The 20,526-nt window shown below is 49.4% G+C and overlaps 1 protein-coding gene across 1 annotated transcript in view; it reads right to left on the bottom strand.

Annotated features, from left to right (window-relative positions):
* TECPR2 (tectonin beta-propeller repeat containing 2) overlaps positions 1–20,526 on the bottom strand; it is a 106,037-nt gene that overhangs the window by 11,181 nt on the left and 74,330 nt on the right. Inside the window, exon 17 of the mRNA XM_024759434.1 lies at positions 17,003–17,151. Coding sequence (XP_024615202.1) covers positions 17,003–17,151 — 149 coding nt within the window. The remainder of the gene's footprint in view (positions 1–17,002; positions 17,152–20,526) is intronic.

The raw sequence follows: 20,526 nt of genomic DNA, 5'->3' as shown, positions 1-20,526 counted from the left end.
CATACAATGTAATAGCATTCAGCAATAAAAAGGAATGAAGAGGGCTTCCCTGGTGGCGCAGTGGTTGAGTGTCCGCCTGCCGATGCAGGGGACACGGGTTCGTGCCCTGGTCCGGGAAGATCCCACATGCCACAGAGCGGCTGGGCCCGTGAGCCATGGCCGCTGAGCCTGCGCGTCCGGAGCCTGTGCTCCACAACGGGAGAGGCCACAGCAGTGAGAGGCCCGCGTACCGCAAAAAAAAAAAAAAAAAAAAAAAAAAAAAAGCGAATGAAGTACTGATACTGATACAACATGGATGAACCTCAAAAACAGGTGCTCAGGGCTTCCCTGGTGGTCTAGTGGTTAAGAATGTCTTGCAATACAGGGGACGCCGGTTCAATCCCCGGTTGGGGAACTAAGATCCCACATGCCATGAGGCAACTAAGCCCACGCCTCTCAACTAGAGAGCCAACGAAAGATTCCACGTGCCGCAACTAAGACCTGATGCAGCCAATAAATAAATAAATATTTTTTTAAAAAATGATGCTCAGTGAACAAAGCCAATCACAAAAGGCCACATATTGTATGACTCCACTTATATGAAACATCCAGGAGAGAAAAATCCATACAGAGAGGAGGCAGATTAGTGGTTGCCAGGGGTTGGGGGGTGGGAAGAACGGAGAGGGACTGCTACTGGGTGCAGGGCTTCCTTCTGGGATGATGAAACTGCTCTGCAATCACACAGTGATAAAAGTTGCACAACGTTGTGAATGCACTGAATGCCAATGATGGTAAATTTTATGTGTATTTTACCACAATTTTTTTTTCTTTTAAATAAATTTATTTACTTTTTTATTTTTGGCTGCACTGGGTCTTCGTTGCTGTGCTGGACTTTCTCTAGTTGCCGCAAGCGGGGACTACTCTGTTGTGGTGTGCGGGCTTCTCACTGTGGTGGCTTCTCTTACTGTGGAGCACGGGCTCTAGGTGCGCGGGCTCAGTAGTTGTGGCATGCGGGCTCAGTAGTTGTGGCATGCGGGCTCAGTAGTTGTGGCTCACAGGCTCTAGAGCGCAGGCTCAGTAGTTGTGGTGCACGGGCTTAGTTGCTCCACGGCATGTGGGAATCTTCCCAGACCAGGGCTTGAACCCGTGTCCCCTGCGTTGGCAGGTGGATTCTTAACCACTGCACCACCAGGGAAGCCCCTACCACAATTTTTTAAAAAACAAAAAGTAGACAGGCTTGGTTGTGACAATGTACTATTGTTTTGCAAGATGTCATCACTGGGGGAGACTGGGTAAAAGGTACACAGGGTTTCTATTATTTCCTACAAATGCAAGTGAACCTGCAGTTTTCACAATAAAATAAGCACTCAGTTACTCGTTATTATGAACAAGTGACACCAGTGTTACAGGAGATACCATTGCTCTCTCCCATTAACTGAGAGACTCTCCACAATTTATAAGATAAGCACTCAGTTACTCGTTATTATGAACAAGTGACACCAGTGTTACAGGAGATACCATTGCTCTCTCCCATTAACTGAGAGACTCTCCACAATTTATAAACTGAGATCTTGACGAGACATGATGTTGAAGTTAAGGGGTGAAGTTTTCACGTGATGGACTGTTCCCAAACTGGGACTCCGAAGGTTCTGCTGCTGTGCGCCCTGGCCTGGGGGCCCAGAGTGACCGTTCTCAGGTTAAGGGATTCATCTTAGCTGCCAGATGCAGCAAAAATACAGCTGAGTTTAGATAACAGGAGCTGGAAATGTGACAGGTTCCGTGTTTCCTGGAATCAAGACAAGCTTGTTTTTGAGTTACATACAGTACTTGTTAACTCTGACTCCAAGCTTCTCATCTCGTATATTCCCCCAAGAATTCGGACTACAGTCACTAAGTTAGTTGTGGTAAGACCACACACTCTGAAGACCACACATACAGATGGCCAAAAAGCACATGAAAAGATGCTCAAAATCACTAATTATTAGAGAAATGCAAATCAAAACGACAATGAGGTATCACCTCACACCGGTCAGAATGGCCATCATCAAAAAGTCTACAAACAATAAATGCGCGAGAGGGTATGGAGAAAAGGGAACCCTCTTGCACTGTTGGTGGGAATGTAAATTGGTGCAGCCACTATGGAGAACAGTATGGAGGGTCCTCAGAAAACTAAAAGCAGAACTACCATATGACCCAGCAATCCCACTCCTAGGCGTATCTGGATAAAACCATAATTTGAAAGGATGCATGCACCCCTGTGTTCACTGCAGCACTATTTATAATAGCCAGGACATGGGAAGCAACCTAAATGTCCATTGACAGAGGAATGGATAAAGAAGATGTGGTACATATATACAATGGAATGTTACTCGGCCATAAAAAAAGAACAAAATAATGTCATTTGCAGCAACATGGATGGACCTAGAGATTGTCATACTGAGTCAAGTATGTCAGACACAGAAAGACAAATATCATATGATATCACTTATATGTGGAATCTAAAAAGATGATACAAATGAACTTATTTACAAAACAGAAAGAGACTCACAGATGTAGAAAACAAACTTGTGGTTGCCAGGGGTGGGCGGGGGGGATGAATTGGGAGAGTGGGGTTGACATGTACACACTGCTATATATAAAATAGATAACTAATGAGAACCTACTGCATAGCCCAGGGAACTCTACTCAGTGCTCTCCAATGGCCTGTATGGGAAGAGAATCTAAACAAGAGTGGATATATGTATATGTATAACTGATTCACTTTGCTGTACAGAAGAAACTAACCCAGCATTTGTAAATCAACTATACTCCAATAAAAAAAAAAAAAGACCACACACTCATAGGATAAATGACTCTGGTAATCATAGACAATGGAGAGATACAGCTGATGGCTCTGGTCACCGGTCACCTGCCCTCCGCTGGTGACAGCTGAGGCAGGCAGAAGTGTGCAACCCAGAAGCTGTTCAGCCCCCCTCGGCTATTTTCACTAACACTGGTTTTCTAACCCAATTTCGTAAGACTGCAAGCTTGGCCCCCGTGGTGTGTGGCCTCAGTTGCTTCAGGGGCCTCCGAACTGGTCTCCATCCTACCTGGGGCTGCAGGATAGTCTGCGCTGGGCATCTAACTGTCTTGCACTGTTGGCCATGGTCCTTGCTACCTGCAGGGTAACCCCCACCCCCCACAGCCCTGCACCCTCTCCCAGCAGCACCCCCTTTCTGGCCTCACGGTTGGCCAGGCCCAACAGCGCTGGGCTTTGGCTCTAAGCAAACAGGACTTTGCACCCCACCTCTGGATTCCCCTTTGCAAGACTGCTGCGAAAACCCTCCCTGCTCACAAACCGCCTGCTTCGCTGGCCTCCTGAAGGACCCCCTGCCCCATCTCCCAGCCCAAAGGGGCCCCATCCAGGCTCATCCCACCAGGCCTTCCCCAGTGTGCCCCCCACACCCCACTCCCCTAGGGGCTGGGCAGACTCGGAATCCGTCACGCTTTTCCATTTTCACAGCCCACAGAGCTCCAAGCGTGGCTGGTCTCACAGAGCCTCTGCTCAAGAAACCCTCATGCAACTGGCATATCGGGGGGCAGCAAGGCTCAGGAACCCCACGTGAGGAGAGGGAGGGCAGCACAAGCAACTCCAGCTCAAGAGAAAACACAGCCTCTTACTAAAAAGCTCTGGCTTTTCTGAATCAAGGGCTCACCAAAACCGATTTGGGGCTGGAAAGGATGCAGGAGACCGGCTAAGCCCAACCCCCTCATATCCTGGGTGAGAAAACTGACAAAACTAAGGCTGAGAAGTGAGGGTCCTGCCCTTGGCTCTGGGGCTCAGACCAGAGTTCTCCAGACTTGTAGCAGACTGAGCCTTTGTCCCAAGGAACACACACACACACACACACCCCTCCCTCAGCGAGAATGTGAATAAATCCAGGAGAAAAGAAAAAAAATTGAAAATTTTGCAACCAAAGGTAATGTTTATCTAGACAGATCCTTCTGGTATGGACTTTATGTGACCTTGGATAAAGTTCAGCAGGAATGTTTCAGGAACACCAAGGCGGATGAATCGGAGAGCCTGCAGAGCGGCACAGACTACACCACGAAAGACGCCTTCTGGAGAGAAACCCTAACCCCTCCTGGTGGCCAGTCCCACTTTCTTGACCCCCTTCCTTCCCCTCCAAGTTGTGCGCTCCCTCTGTCCTAATGAACCTTGAATCCACCTAACATTTGTGACACACGGTGAACTCTGCCTTTCCTTGAGGATGTGGGGTCTGGACCGAGCACCCCGAGGCTGCTGTAGGGAAGCCCTCAGGCTGTCCCTGGCACGTGGCCCCAGACTTGCTGCACTTTCTGAGGTCCGTCGGGTCATTGTAGTTCTTCCGCGTTTTCTCCTGTAGGGGATCCTCGTGCTGCCTCTGGTCTATTCCTTCTCATTTCACATAAGCTTCAAACCTGGATACTGGTGTTAACAGCCTGTATCTAAAGTACCAGCAGGCTCTCAGACACTTTGGCCTTCAACTCAGCGCGTGACCTGGGGCAGACCCCCTCCTCCTCGGGCTCTGTGTCCTCAGCTGGAGGATAAGCAGGTGACCTGCGAGGCTCCCCTACCAGGTTTTCACGCTCTGAGTCTGGGACATGGCAGTTCTGGTTGCCCTGGGCCTGCTGTGCCGCCCAGTGGTCTCCCCCGAGGCCTGCGAGCCGCGCTCTGCGAGCTGCCTTGGACCCCTGTGGCAGGCACCCAGGGCAGGTACACGGGAGCAGCTCTGCCAGTACTGGTGGAACACGTTTGGCTGAAGTATAGGATTTTACCTGGAGAATGAGTTGCACTGCTAAAACTGCTGACCCAGCTGAGTGAGGCCACCAGATGCCGGGCTCTGGATGGGAGCAAAGTTCCTCTGCTTCTTTCTTCCTCTAGTTGGCCGACTGCAAAGCCAGAGGACCTCCCCGCTGGGGATTCCTGCGCCGGCTCCTGCAATCTCCTAGGCCCCCACATCTGGTCTGAATCCAGCAAGACACAGCATCTGCTAATTGCAGGGGGATGTGCTAAAGAAAAACACTCAGAAACAGGTTTCCTGGGCAGCTGTTACGTTCCGTTCTTCCTGAGCAGGGGCTGGTGAGGTCGGCCGTGATCTCTCCTTCTGTTCACCACTGGGGAGCGGACCCCAGCCCGGATGACTGTGCCCGCGGTCAGCAGCAGGGCTCCAGCGTTGCTGTGATATGGGGTCTGCAGAAACTCTATCCCAGGGTGCAAGTACCTCCAAGAGCTTCTCACATTCAGCTGCTCAACTGAATGCCCAGTGCTGAGGCCCTGTTCACCGGCTGCTGCCCAGGCGGCCAAGCCCGGAAGGGAAAGGTCCCTGGAGGTGACCCTATGGTTTGCTCCCCTGGGACCGCATGCAGACCCTTCCTGGTACTAGCACACACCTGTCAGCTGGGACAGATCCCTGGGTGTCTGTTTCAATCTCTGGGTCATCGGGTGTTAAGAGACTGGTGAGCGGACTGCTGCAGGGCTGGGGAGGCCCATCCGTACCCTGGCGGCCCTGGACTGGGGGTCACAGCCTTCCGGAATGAGAAGAAAGGTTTAGGGACAAATACCCCAGGGAAGGCTAATGTTTCTTAGGAACAGGGCGTGAAGGGATGAACGCTCAAAACAACAGGTGTTCAAATGGAGCCATGGGAAAAAAGGCGACGTGGGGAAAGAAGTAAAGAAGTGGCAGAAAACCAATTGCCTCAAAGTGGGGCCGCTCCGTCCGACAGCGTTAGACTCCATTTTTGGAGGTCTTCTCCCCCACCTGCAGGCAGCACCACTGTGCCCGTCAACGACTCAGGTAACAGAGAGCTCCACCGATACCTCGACACCACTCAGAGATGCTCAGAGGATTAAAGGAAAATGGACAGGAGGGAGGGGGCACCCTCTGAGGAGCCCTACCACCACGAGTGCGGAGTTGGAAGGCAGGACCGACACCATGGCTCTCAGCACTGGCTGTGTGTCCGAATCACCTGCAGAGCTTTGAAAAGCCCACAGCCTCCTGGGCAATGATAACAGAAGGAACACACGCATCTATCCTTGCAGTCCCTTCTGAAAGAAACAACACTACAGCGAGAGTGCAAGAGGTTTTGTTGTTGTTGTTTAAGTTCAAATCTCACAAGGATAATGACAAGAGGAGAAAACTGCCACACAACTTTGGAGGCTGGAAAGTGGAGAATGAGTAGGAAAGGACTCAGCAGCTGAGAGCAGGGACCCCTCCCCCGCCCAGCAAACCACACAGCCTGATCGCCGTGCAGAGACCGCAGCCAGCACGCGTCATGCACGCTCAGGGGCCCCAGCCAGGCTTGTGGGCCCCCCGCTTACACCAAGGTCACCAACGTCTACAGAAAGCCCCTGCGTGGAGAAGACAGCGGAGAGACAGAAAGCAGGCAACTCAAGGGACACGGAGACCACGCATGGGAAGAAACTTCAAAAACGTCCTTGAGGGCAAGGGAAGACCCGACCACTGTGAAACAGCAAAAGGAGCGTCCAGAAATTTAAAATATAATCACAGAGGAATTCCCTGGCGGTCCAGTGATTAGGACTCCATGCTCTCGCTCCCGAGGGCCTGGGTTCAACCCCTGGTCAGGGAACTAAGATCCCACAAGCCTCACAGTGTGCCCCCCCCCAAAAAAAACCTGTATGTTTGTGTGTGTGTGTGTGTGTGTATATTTTTATAGAAATAACCCAACAGAGGGGTTGCAGGATAAAGAAGAAAGATAAAAACATAAAGAGAAGGAAAATAGGAGAGAAAAGGTAAGAAAAGTAGAGGCCACTTTAGGAAGTCCACAGTACGAAAGCAGGACGCCCAGAAAGAGGACACAGAAATGGGAGGGGCAGAGGCCAGAAGGTGACTGCCAGCATGGGAACAGGACACATCCCAGAACAAACACCGTGAGCTCCAGGCTGAAAGGGCTCCTGGCACGAAGGATAAAACAGGCTCCCCCAGGCACATATCACTCTCTGCTCTCAGAACACTGGGAACAAACAGATCTTACAAACTTCCAGAGAGAAAAAGCAGGTCAAATATCAAGGATCAGGTATCAGAATGGCTTCAAACTTCTCAACAGCAATACTGGACACCAGGAGATGACGGAAGAAGACCTTAAAATTCTAAAGGAAGTCTATTTCCAACCTAGACTGCTATACTCATACAAGGTCAAGGATGAACGTGGGCAAAGACTTTCAGACACACAACGCGTCCAAAAGTTACCTCTACAGACCCTTCTCAGGAACCGACCGGAAGATAAACTCCACCAAAAAAAAAGAGACAGAGGAAGACACAGGATCCAGGAGAGAAGGGATCCAAAGCACGAGCAAGGCAAAGGGGGCCCAGGAGGACAGAGTGATCAGGCCAGAGGGCCAGCCAGAGCATCCAGGACAGATGACTCCAAGAATGGGATGGAGCCCACACACCCAAGTATACGGAAGGGAAACGGACACAGCTGGCAGGGAGAGCCTGGGGTTGAATGTGTAAAACACAGAAAACCAGATGGGAAAAAAAGACAACGATCGAGCCCAGGGAAAACAGAGAGTCGTGTGGACAAGCAAACGGAGTGCAGTTTACTGCCCGGCTCAGCTCTGAAGCGTGTGTGCCCCATCACAGCACTGCAGCTCCCGAGGATGGAAGCAGGGAGACGGGCGCATGGCTGGGGGGACAGGCACCCTTCCCTTCCAGCAGGAGTCAACCGAAAACCTCTAGAGCTAGAAGGATAGAGACACAGCTCCCTACGAAGTTACTCAGGGAGATGACGCCAAAAGAAAGGAGTTCTCTAGACGGGGGATGACGGGCGGGCAGACGCGTTTCCTGTAGCACACCTGTAGAACCAGCTGACGTGTAACCTGTATAGTTACGTGTGTAACTCTGATTAAAATAAGAACCAACCAACCAAGATGCCTGAGCCCCATCCCGCTGAGCTGATCTCCAGGGGAGGGACCCAGGCCTGGACATTCTCAGCAAGTACCTCAGCCGGTCCCCAGGTGGATGTGATTCTTCACTTTACTGGTCAGGAGATGAAGGGCCAGTGAGTTTGGACAACGTACCCAAGGTCATTTGGTCTCATATGGAAAAAAGTAACTTTTAGTTCAGGTTCTTTTTTTTCCAGTACGCAGGCCTCTCACTGTTGTTGCGGCCTCTCCTGTTGCGGAGCACAGGCTCTGGACGTGCAGGCTCAGCGGTCATGGCTCACGGGCCCAGCCGCTCTGCGGCATGTGGGATCTTCCCGGACCGGGGCACGAACCTGTGTCCCCTGCATCAGCAGGCAGACTCTCAACCACTGCGTCGCCAGGGAAGCCCAGTTCAGGTTCTTTTGACTTCAAAGAGCAGACTCTGACACTGAAGGTCCTGGCTGGCAGAGCCCCAGGGGCCGCTGTGTCCCCGAGCACTGTCCCCTGCTGCTGAGGGGGAAATGCCTCCACACCTTCCCGCCATGTCAGCGAGACCTGACGCATCAGCGACAGAGCTGGCAGGCCAACGGGGGCAGCCGGTCTCGTCACCGAGAGAAGGCCTGGACCCCAACACACACTGGCTTCTTGTGCCCCAAACATTCGGCGTCAGGGTCCCCGCTCACCTGCCACCCCAGCACTGCATCTCACAGATGTGCACTCTGGATTCAGGGAGCCAGGCCGAAGAGTTTCACGGCTCACTGCAGGCCTTCCTCGCCTACAGCCTGTCGCGCCCCAGCCGTCGGGGACACCCACTGCCCCTGGGGTCAACGGCAAACTCTCCAGGCCAAGGGCCAACTCCCCCAGAACCTGAGCCCGAGGACCTCTTGAGTCTCCTGTCACACGATGCCCTTCCTGCATCCTACCCTCCCAGAGGGTCTTGGTGGGTACGACTAGGATTTAGAGCCGAGAGGCACAAGAAACTGATGTCTCACCAGGCTGAGGGTGGTCCCCAAGAATAGACCCCAACAACGAACTGTCCTGCCCAAAGCACCACGGAGCAGCCCTTTTCCCTACTCAGAAACACTGGGCCAAATGAATTACTTGCTGGTCACTGGAAGTGCCCACTGGGTCTGCCAGGCCCAGTTCAAGGACTACATCGTCCACAGGAGCCAGAGCTGGCAACCCTTGGTGACCTGGGTCTCCTTCCTGGCTGCTACCCTGACCTACTGCCCCCTCTGCCTTTGGTCACCGAGCTTTCATCTCCCTCCAGGGGCGGCCTCCCTCACCCCTGCTCCCCTGCAGTGCCCAGCACAGTCCCGCGCACTCTCGCATTCTTTTACACTTTTTTACTGTCTGATACATTTTAAACAGCTCTGCAGGGGTGTGACTCACATAAAATAAAACGCACACATTTAAAGCGTACGATTTGTGGGAACTCCCTGGCGGTCCAGTGGTTAGGACTCCACATTTTCACTGCTGGGACCTGGGTCCAATCCCTGGTTGGGGAACTAAGATCCTATAAACCGCGTGGCACAACCAAAAAGGAAAAAGGGGTACAATTTGATCCCTGTTGCCATATGCCTACACTGCTGACACCACTCCGCACCCCTCCTTCATAACCCCTTCCAATCCTGCTGCCCTCACAGGTCCCCAAGCAACCACTGCTCTCTGGAACTACAGATGAGTCAGCATTCTCTAAATCTCATGTAAATTAATCATTATAATATGTATTATTTTTCCACCTGACTTCTTCACTCAACATAATAATTTCATCAAGTTCGGGTTATTTTCAGCCATATTTCCTCAAGTATTTTCCCTCTCTTCTCCTTTGGAACTCTGACTGTATTTATATTAGGCCACGAGAAGTTGTCCTGTGCTCACTCATGCCCTGCATTTTTTTCCCAGTCTCTTTTCTCTCTGTTTCAGTTTGGAAGCTTTTAATCACTGTGTCTTCGAGCTCACCAATCTTTTCTCCTGTGATGTCTACACTGCCGCTGATCTCATCCAGGGGATTTGCATCTCAGGGATTACAATTTTTATCCCTGAAAGCTCGATCTGGGTCTTTTTTACGGCTCCCATCCCTGAAAGCTCGATCTGGGTCTTTTTTATGGCTCCCATCCCTGAAAGCTCGATCTGGGTCTTTTTTATGGCTCCCATTTTTCTACCTAACGTGTGCAATCTTGCCCCAGCTTCTAGAACATAAAGGATAAAGCCGTAACAACTGTTGTAATGCCCTGCCTATGCATTTTATTTGTTTATTTTTCGGCTGCTCTGCGTGGCTTGCAGGATCTTAGCTCCCCAACCAGGGATTGAATCTGGGCCCTCGGCAATGAAAGCACCAAGTCTTAACCCCTGGACCGCCGGGGAAGTCCCCATCCGTAATTATTATAATAACTGTCCTTGTAATAATCTGCTAAGCAGACTCTTTACAAGGGCAGCTGCCACCCCCGCCTCACTCCCCTACACAGCCTCGCTGTCTGCACTGCACACAGCCAAGCTTCCACTGTCATAAACAGCATAAAAACAAAGAGCTTTGGGAACATTTCTGATTCTCATTAGATTATTCAGTTATGAACTTACTCCGTAAGTAACATAAGTTCATGGCAAGATACTCACAAAACAGAAGCGAATTAAAGGAAGAAAGCAATCAGGCGCAACCGCACCACACAGCTACAACCACTGCTGTCATTTTGCTGTATATCTTTATAGATTTTTTCAGTGTACACACAATTTTTAAAAAATATTTATTTACTTAGTTTTGGCTGTGTTGGGTCTTACTTGCGGCACATGGGATCTTCTCTTGTGGTGTGTAGGCCCTTTGTTGCGGCATGCAGGATCCAGAGCACATGGGCTCTGTAGTTGCAGCACACGGGCTCTCTAGTTGTGGCCCGCAGGCTCCACAGTTGTGGCACACAGGCCCAGTTGCCCCACGGCATGTGGGATCTTAGTTCCCTGACCAGGGATCAAACCCACGTCCCCTGCACTGGAAGGCGGATTCTTAACCATTGGACCACCACAGAAGTCCCGCACATAATTTTATTTTTCTTTAAACAAAAACAGAATCATCAGACATACTTGGTAACTGACATTTTTATTCTCCATGGGAAGAAAACCTCCTCTGGGAAGCACAGTGCAGGGGATGCCGCTGCCCATGCTGCACGCATCCTGCAGAACTCAACTTGGGCCTCAGCATGAACCCCTGGCAACATCCTCAGGAGCAGGGACCTCCTAGACACTAAGCATGTAACTAGCAACGCTGCTCTCTTTCTCTTATTAAAAAACCGGTACTGTCAGATGCAACTGTGTCTCATGTTTGGCACGCGGAGCTCTGAGCTCCCTGTCCCAGGATGCCGTGTCGTGTCTCCGTGTGGTATCGCTCACTGGGATGTGAGGAGGGATTTAACCCATGGTGCCCCAAATGTAGTGAGAGGAATCTGGTTTAATTACCCCCAAGGTCTTGTACTTTTATGTCAGGAGGGAACACGAGTCTTCAGAACACCCCAAAATTCTTAGAAGCAGGGGGCTGGTTGGACCTGCAGAGCTGGGCTTTGGGGTGTGGGTGCCCCGCTCCTTCTGCCATCCCCATCCCCGGTGTCTGTGACCTACGCCAGCCGCGGAGGAAGTATGAGCAGCATCCAGGGTCGCCCAGAGCCGCCCTGGACGGGAGCAGAGAGTGAGAGCCACTCTCCCCGCGCCCTGTGCGCTCCCGGTGCCCCGAGACAAGTCAATGGAAGGCCCAGCAGGGGTGGGGGCCTTCTCTAGCCCTAACGCCTCTCCAACGCAAGCCTTCCTGACGCTAGCTGTGAACTTCTCTAAAGATCTGGATGTGTAAAGCAGCATCAAGTTCTGTGCCCACTGGCAGCATCTGCGAGCACGGCATTCTCATGGGATTACCTGTTACCACGTTTGCATATTTATTTTGGGTTTTTTCTGTTCATATAGCTAAAAATACCCAAAGCAGCTGAGTTTAAAGTAAGTTTTTAAGTGTTCGTTTGGCCACTGACCAGTCATATTAGTCTTAGTTTTCCTAGTTTCTCTCTTTTCCAGGAAAAGCTATAATCCAGGCAGAGTAAATGACCACGGAGACCAGATGGGCCAGTCCACACAGGAAGAGTCAGCTGGAGGCTCCCATAGGGGAGGCCAGGACACTGGGCGGGCTAGGGAAGAGCAGGGGCTGCTCTGGAGGCGGAGGGGGCAAAGGGAGGGCAGAGAGGGTCCTCTGAAGGAAGAGGTGGGACCAGTGCGGGTGGGGCTAGCTGGACGAGCCTCTTCCCCTCGGGCATACAGTGCCCCCAGTGCAGCGAAATCACAGCATCAACTGTGCTCGCTTTACACACACCTCTACTATGGACAGAAAATTCTCCCACTGAAGCAGCAAACTCCAAAGAAAAGATGCTAAACATAACTATAAATATTTTCTCCAAATCCTTCCAAATGTTGGCAAGTCTGAAAACTGAGTCATTCGTTTTGAGTACTTTGTTAAAACTTCACCCCAAAACTCCTACAGGAGGGATGTTTTACCAGAGAAGAGAAAGGGACACAGAAATTGAGAAACCGCTGCTCATTTCAGAAGATCCCTGTGACTTCACTTCTCTGTGCCCTTTAGCATCTGTTACCGCTTCTGTTTGCTTCAGCTGCACACATCCTACCTGTAGACCAGGATGTGCATGCCCAAGAAGAAATAAAACAAACTAGAAAGAGGTCGAGGACTTCCCTGGCGGCGCAGTGGTGAAGAATCCACCTGCCAATGCAGCAGACACGGGTTCGAGCCCTGGTCCGGGAAGATCCCACATGCCGCGGAGCAACTAAGCCCGTGCGCCACAACTACTGAAGCCCGCGCTCTGCAACAAGAGAAGCCACCGCAATGAGAAACCTGCGCACTGCAACGAAGAGTAGCCCCCCCCCACTCGCCGCAACTAGAGAAAGCCCGTGCATAGCAACGAAGACCTGAAGCAGCCAAAAACAATTAATAAATTAAAAAAAAAAAGAGGTCGATTATGATCAAAACATGGAAACCCCATTTACATTCTGATACTTGAATTCAACCAAACTGTCCTGATTTTCTAAATCTTTTTTTTTTAAATAAATTTATTTACTTTTGGCTGCATCGGGTCTTCGTTTCAGGGAAGCCCCTTTCTAAATCTTTTAACAAGGCCTCAACCCACCCCACTCCCACCCCGCCACTGGACTAGTCTTCTCAGGACCCTCTGCAACTTTAAGGTTAATTTGAAATTCAGTTTAAAGGTAGGCTTTGTCCTAAAACACTGAGTGTGAGGCCACCGAGCATGTGACACGCTGCCTGGACACAGCGTTCCATCGCAGCTCCGGCAGACAGCGGCTGGCCCAGGACTTGGTCCTCAGCAGGGCTTGGTAAAGCGCAGCAAAGGGCCTGTGCAAAAGTAAGGCCTGTTTTTTTTTTGTTTTTTTTTTTTTAAATTTTATTTTATTTATGGCTGTGTTGGGTCTTCGTTTCTGTGCGAGGGCTTCCTCTGGTTGCAGTGAGTGGGGGCCACTCTTCATTGCAGTGTGCGGGTCTCTCACTGTCGCAGCCTCTCTTGTTGCGGAGCGCAAGCTCGAGACGCGCAGGCTCAGTAGTTGTGGCTCACGGGCCTAGTTGCTCCGCGGCATGTGGGATCTTCCCAGACCAGGGCTCGAACCCGTGTCCCCTGCATTGGCAGGCAGATTCTCAACCACTGCGCCACCAGGGAAGACCCCAAGGCCTGTTTTTTGTCCCCACAGGAACCAACTCTCTATCTACAAATTCCACGGCCAAGTGCATTTCTTCTACAGCGCACTGAAGCTACTGAATAAGAAAATGTGGTCTCATTTAGTGGAACTACTTGAAATAGTTAATGTTTAACAGCCTATTTAGCAATCACTACTTTATTCAAAGCACAGCTTTGAGGCCCTTTCATGTGAATTTGTTCTATTTCGGCCATTATCCTGGTCAAAGCTGTAGATCACCACAGTCAATAGAGCACTGCAAGTAAAGCTTTCTTCCCCCAGTTTTAGCTTTGCTTCCTAGAGGTTATTCTAGAATCTAAACGTTGAAAGGAAGAGGAATTCGCAGTTTCACACAGTCCTTGACGTGACACCAAAAGCATAAACAACTAAAGGAAAACGTAGATAAAATGGACTTCATCAAAATAAAAAACTTTTGTGCATCAAAGGACACCATAAAGAAAGTGAAAAGACAATCCAGAGAATGGGAGAAAACATTTGTAAATCATAATTCTTAAAAGGGTCTAGTAACCAGAATATATAAAGAAGTCTTACAGCTCAATAATAAAAAGACAACCCAATTACAAAATGAGCAAAGTATTTGAATATTTTAGTTCCCCAAATAAGATATACAAATGACCAATAAGCACATGAAAAGATGCTCATGAGTCGTTAGGGAAATGCAAATCAAAATCACAAGGACATGGGGATGTAATGTACAGTATGGTGACTAGAGTTAATACTGGATTGCCTATTTGAAAGCTGCTAAGAGAGGAGATCGTCAAAGTTCTCATCACAAGAAAAAAAAATTCGTAACTACGTATCATGACAGATGTTTACTAGACGTATGGTGGTGATTATTTTGCAAGATATACAAATACTGAATCATTATGTTGTACATGTGAAACTAATACAATGCCATACGTCAATTATATCTAAATTTTTAAAAACCCTATTGAGGGACTTCCCTGGTGGTCCAATGGTTAAGAATCCTCCTTCCAATGCAGGGGACGCGGGTTCGAGCCCTGGTCAGGGACCTAAGATCCCACATCCCTTGTGGCCAAAAAACCAAAACATAAAACAGAAGCAGTATTGTAACAAATTCAATAAAGACTTCAAAAATGGTCCACATCAAAAAAATCTTAAAAAAACAAACAAACCATAAAAACCAAATGAATTATAACAAAAAGTGCCAAGTCAGATCAGATCAGCTTTCCTTTCTCTACAGGTCTGTTCTAATATAAATCAGAACATTCAGTAACCCACACAATATAAAAATTAATTTTTCCTGTTTCAATAAACTTTTTTACCCTGTTTTTAAAAAGAAGCCCACAATGAGATACTATTTTACAACTATTAAGGTGGCTAGAATTTAAAAACTGGGCAAGAGAAATTTTGCAGTGAGGATGTAGAGAAATTGGAATCCTCATACATTGCTGGCAGAATGTAGAATGGTGCAGCCACTGTGGCAAACAGTCTGGCGAAGGTTCCTTAAGAAGTTAAACATATGATCACCATATGACCCCACAATTCCACTTAAAGTTATACACCCAGCAGAATTGAAAACGCACGTCCACATAGTCTTGTACACGAACGTTCACAGCAGCATTATTCATAGTAGCCAAAAAGTAGGAACAACCCAAATGTCAATCAGCTGATGAATGGATAAGCAAACTGTGGCCTATGCATACAATGGAATATTATTCAGTCATAAAAAGGAATAAAGTACTGACACACGTTACAACATGGATGAACTCTGAAAACATGAAGCCAAGTGAAAGATGGCAGATGAAAAGGCCACATATTATATGATTCCATTTATATGAAAAAGGAAAATCCAGAATAGGCAAGTGCATAGAAACACAAAGTAGATTAGTGGCTGCCAGGGGCTGAGGAGACAGGGGTTCTGGAAGAAAAGGGAGTGTCTACCAATGGGTAGGGGGCTTCTTTTCGGGGTGGTGAAGAAGTTCTAGAATTGGATAGCAGTGATGGTTGCACAACTTTTCGAATACACTAAAAACCACTGAGCTGTATTGCTGTAAAATGGTGAATTACAACTCTTTAAGAAATAACATAAAGCCGCCAGAGGTTGACAGCGCCATACCACAGGAGCAGGCAACAAGAGGGCGCCTCGTCTGAGGGGGCTTCACATCAGCAATGAAACCAGCTAGAGGTCAGCTTGCCTTCACCCTCGCTGCGCACCAGCAGAGCCCACAGTGCCCGCGACAACGCCTGCCCTGTCGCCTGACCGTGGCTGTCAGCGCACCTCCGTGTGCAGACGAACGCGGAGCGGGCGTCTGCACAGCGCTTTCTAATTCACAGACACGGTTCCACTCGCTCTTCGCAGGACCCTGTGAGGAGGAAGACCCACGTGCAGCCAGCCTCCCCGTGGCCATGAGCGCTGACCAATGACCTCGAAGAACTCGGGACTGGACTCCTGCCCAACTGTAGGGTCTCCCAGCACAGGCCCTGTGTCCCGTGGGCAGGCCTGGTGGTCCTCATGACCAGCCCTGCACCTTGACCTCAGCTGCCCCATCCCTGAGGGTTCATGATGCCCAAAATGTAGACAGTCACGAGCACAGGCATTCGCCCTAACACCTGATTTCCTTCTCGTCCCCGTTGAGCACTTTTTGTTCAAGGACTAACCACTCCTGCCACACTGCCACCTCTGCATATGGCAACTTCATTTATTTCCCCAACAAAGTCACAAAGTGGGGACTAGCAACAGTTAGAGCAAATAACTCTCACTAAATCACAGCCCCCCATTTATAAATTTTAGCAGAAATATACTTAACATAGCAACCAGGCCCATCAGGTACTTAAGGGTAACTAAATAGTACACTAAAATCACACTCCCGCTTCTGATTCGAGTGGTGGAACAGTCAAAAGAAAAGGAAAAACATTTAGGATACATGGTAAACTGAAATATGGCTGGGGTCGGGGGAGGGGACGGGGCGCACGAGGAGAAGAATTTCTTCAACAAACCAGGAAAGGCACTCACAAAATAATAATACATTATCTCTATGACAAGATTATAAAATGACTTTTACTTTCTTCTCTATACTTTTGGATATTGTTTGATGTTTTCAAAAATAACGTTCATTCTGTAAAAAGTTAGAAATGAAACACTTTTACTTTGAGAAAGAAAAAAAGCAGCATTGGCTCGGATAATCGTTAATCTGTTCGGCCCTAAACTTCACAAATACCAAATTCCGGGTGTGGGATGCCAGTGAATGAGCGTGTGTTGACCTGGGGCACACCTTAGTCCCCAGGCTCCCTGACACGCCCCTCCTCCCCCAGTTGCTGGGAGGCCACCCTAGCAGGCACGGTCCGCTCCCCAACACCAGCACCCGAGCAGCTTACCGACGAGCAAGTTGGTATCAGTTAACTTTTGCTTACCTGGACAGGCGGTTCAATCATTATCCAGGCTGGAAGCATCAGACTGGGATTCAGAGGCTGGGTACCCACGCGGAAGTAAACTCCACCCCTGGAATCACAGGCCCAGACGTGCTGATTCCCACATGCCAGGCTCATCAGTTTTACAGCTCCTACAGACAAAGAGAGAAAAAGCACACACGTTAATTCCTCCTGTGAGATGACTCACGTTTCATTTGATCTATGAACTTTGATTTTATCCTTCAAAGAAGGAGACGCTGCTGCCTCTGCAGGTGAACCCTGCTGCTTGAGGACACTACAGTGCACGGGAGTCGCCAACGCCTCTGGCTGCCCCGGCACCTGCCCCGCGCCACAGAGCAGCCCTTGCACACAACGGGCAAAATCATCAAGATGCCACCCGGACGGTGCCCTGAGCCACCAAGCCCGGCAATTAATATCTCAGCGTGGGCCCCGTCATTAGCTTCATCAGATATGTGACTATTACCAGCAAATTCTGGATTTGGGGCAAGGGAATTCATCTTTTAGGTAATCTTGTTTTTTTTGGCTGCGTAGGATCTTAGTGGCAACACGCGGTATCTTCACTGTGGTGCGCGGGCTTCTCTCTAGTTGCAGCGTGTGGGTTTTCTCTTTGGCTGTGGCGTGCAGGCTCCAGGGCACGCGGGCCCTCTCGCTGAGGCGCGAGAGATCAATAGTTGTGGCACGCGGGCTTAGTTGCCCCGCGGCATATGGGATCTTAGTTCCCCAACCAGGGATCAAACCCGTGTCCCCTGCAGTGGCAGGCGGATTCTTTACCCCTGGACCACCAGGGAAGTCCCTCTTTCAGGTAATCTTGATCCTAATTAGAATTAAAATTAACTAACTAAGCCTCCCAGGATCTTCATTTCTCTTTTTACATTTCTGCTTGTTTATTAAACCAATTTTAAGAGGAAAGGAAATGGGAGGAGTCTTCAAAGAGAAACTTGATTAACAGTTTATCTGGCAGAAAGAGCAACAGCCCATAGTTACTGACCTGCACGACAATGATGCAGCACGGCTCCTGCTGCCCCAGCTCATGTGTGAGGCCATCAGGACGCAGACCCCGGAAAAGATCGTGGAGAAGCCGGGAGGCAAAGGGCAGGCCGCGGCTTGAACCCAGGCCTGCCTGACTCTCCCCGCCAGCCACCTCTGACCTCCAGGGCCCCACATCCCGTGAACACACAGATCTTACACGGTCAGTTCCCTCGCTTTTTTTTTTTTTTTTTTTTTTGCGGTACGCAGGCCTCTCACCGGCGTGGCCTCTCCCGTCGTGGAGCACAGGCTCCGGACGCGCAGGCTCAGCGGCCATGGCTCACGGGCCCAGCCGCTCCGCGCCACGTGGGATCCTCCCAGACCGGGGCACGAAACCGCGTCCCTTGCCTCGTTAGGCGGACTCCCAATCACTGCGCCACCAGGGAAGCCCAGTTCCCTCGCTTTTGACAGATGAACATGCCTGGGTAACCCACGGCTTATCAAGTTATGGAATGTTTTCATTGCCCCAGAAAGTTCCCTCAAGCCCCTTCCTCAAGAAAGTTCTGCCCCTCTGCCCCAAGGCAGCCGCTCTTCTGATTTCTATCGCCATGTACCTGTTCAGTCTGGTCTAGATGACTGTAAAAACAGGATCACAGGTGTGCACTCCCTGGGCCTGGCTTCTTCCACTCAGCGTGACGTTCTGTTCATGACATTCACCTTTTTACTGCTGAGTATGAGTCCGCCGCATGTAAACGCCACAGTTACTGGCGTATCCTGCGGATGGGCATTTGGGCCATTTCCACTTTTTGCTATTAGGAGTAAAGCTGCTATCATCATTCCTGCAGAAGACATTTTTTTGTGAACATGTGCTGTTTTTCTTGAATAACACCTAAGAGTGGAGCTCCGGGCTACAGGGTAGATATCTGTTTAACGTGGAAAGAGACCACCAGCCTTCCCATTTTACACGCCCACCAGCGGTGTGTGCTGGTGGCTCACACCCTCACCAGCGTCCACTTCTGGCACCTCTGTCAGCCATTCTAGCAGGTGTAAAGTGGCATCATGGTTTTATTTGCATTTCCCTGGTAACTAGTGATGTTGAGAATCTTTTAATGTGCTTATGGGGGACAACTGTATACCTTCTTTTGTGAAGCATCTGTGAAGTCTTTTACCTGTTTTTTCAAGGTGAACCATTTGTCTTCTGATGACTAAGTTAGAGGATGACTCATTTTGACTGTAAAGCAGGGGGAAAAGGCGGTGCGGCTACATTCACTGGCAGTGCTGCTCTTGGCCACCTCACACAGTTGTCACCGGTATCAGATGACAGCCCATGTGTCTACACCAAAACGTACAGGCATGGATTCTGCTATGGGGAAATCTCGTCACACGTGTTTAGCTTAAAAGTATCAACCCACTACTACTGAAAAAATTCTTAGTATCCCTTTGCACATTTCCTGAAGATGATGATTTCTCTTACACTGAAATTAGCTGTATTTTTAAAATCTTTTATAGAATGTCTTACCAGGGAGTTAAAATAGACATCCTAGAGCTCTGACATTACGCATGAAAAGATTTGTAGCGATCCAAATAAAGGACTTTCAGCAGTAAATTCCAGAAACGGCCGAGAAACAAATTCTAATTTTAAGATGCTAATTAAAAATAATTTTATGTTGGAGTCGTCAACCTGCCCTAACAGGAACTACAGGTGGTAGCTGCTCATGTGAAGAGAGTTACATGGTGACAAAAACACACTGGGTCAGCATCTCAGAATTAGCAGCGAATAACACCACCACCAGTGAAACACGGAGTTCATATTACAAGGCAAGTGTTCTTTTAAAACAAACATAAAAGGTTGCTAGAATATACACTTCAGTGTATAAATCAGCTTATTCTGAATTGAAGAGACAGGTCAAAGAAGAAAACGTTTAATCGAGGGCTTTTCCGTAGTCTCCTACTTCACAGAGGGTCTCCCAGGCTGCCTGGGTGCAGGTGTATGAGGTCAGGGCAGGTGGCAGAGAACACTGGCCTCCCCAGCACTCCCTGGCTCGTCAGTGTCCCTTGGAGTTAAGCGGGGCCCCATCACTGGTTCTGGACAATGGGCTGTGGGCAGAAGGGATCTGTCACTTCTGAACTGAACCATAAAAGAGCTGGCAAGAGGGCCTTGCCTTTCAGCTGTCCCCTGCCGCAGTGACCAGAGGGGCAGAGCCACAGAGCACCGCAGGGGGTCAGTAAGCCACCACCTGGGAACCACTACCACAACCATCGAAAGACTGACAGGTCAAGAGCCAACTTCGTGGGAGCAGAAAGCAACCTTCACTGTGTTACATGGCTGGTATTTGGGACTCGTTACTATAACAATATTAGTCTGACTAACACAGACATGCTGCGATTTTCCTGTCTTCCCCCTATTTTGTTCTTCCCTCCCATTAAAAAAAAGAAAGTTTTAATTACTTTATTCAACAGATGAGACATTTTCCCTTTAGGATTACTTTTTTTTTTTTTTTTTTTTCATTACACGGGCCTCTCACTTTTGTGGCCTCTCC

Source organism: Neophocaena asiaeorientalis, unplaced genomic scaffold, assembly GCF_003031525.2.
Source record: "Neophocaena asiaeorientalis asiaeorientalis breed wild unplaced genomic scaffold, Neophocaena_asiaeorientalis_V1.1 scaffold476, whole genome shotgun sequence".
In the NCBI taxonomy this organism is placed as follows: domain Eukaryota; kingdom Metazoa; phylum Chordata; class Mammalia; order Artiodactyla; family Phocoenidae; genus Neophocaena; species Neophocaena asiaeorientalis.
The sequence above is the reverse complement of the archived record's forward strand: the minus strand, read 5'-3'. Positions and strand labels throughout refer to the sequence as shown.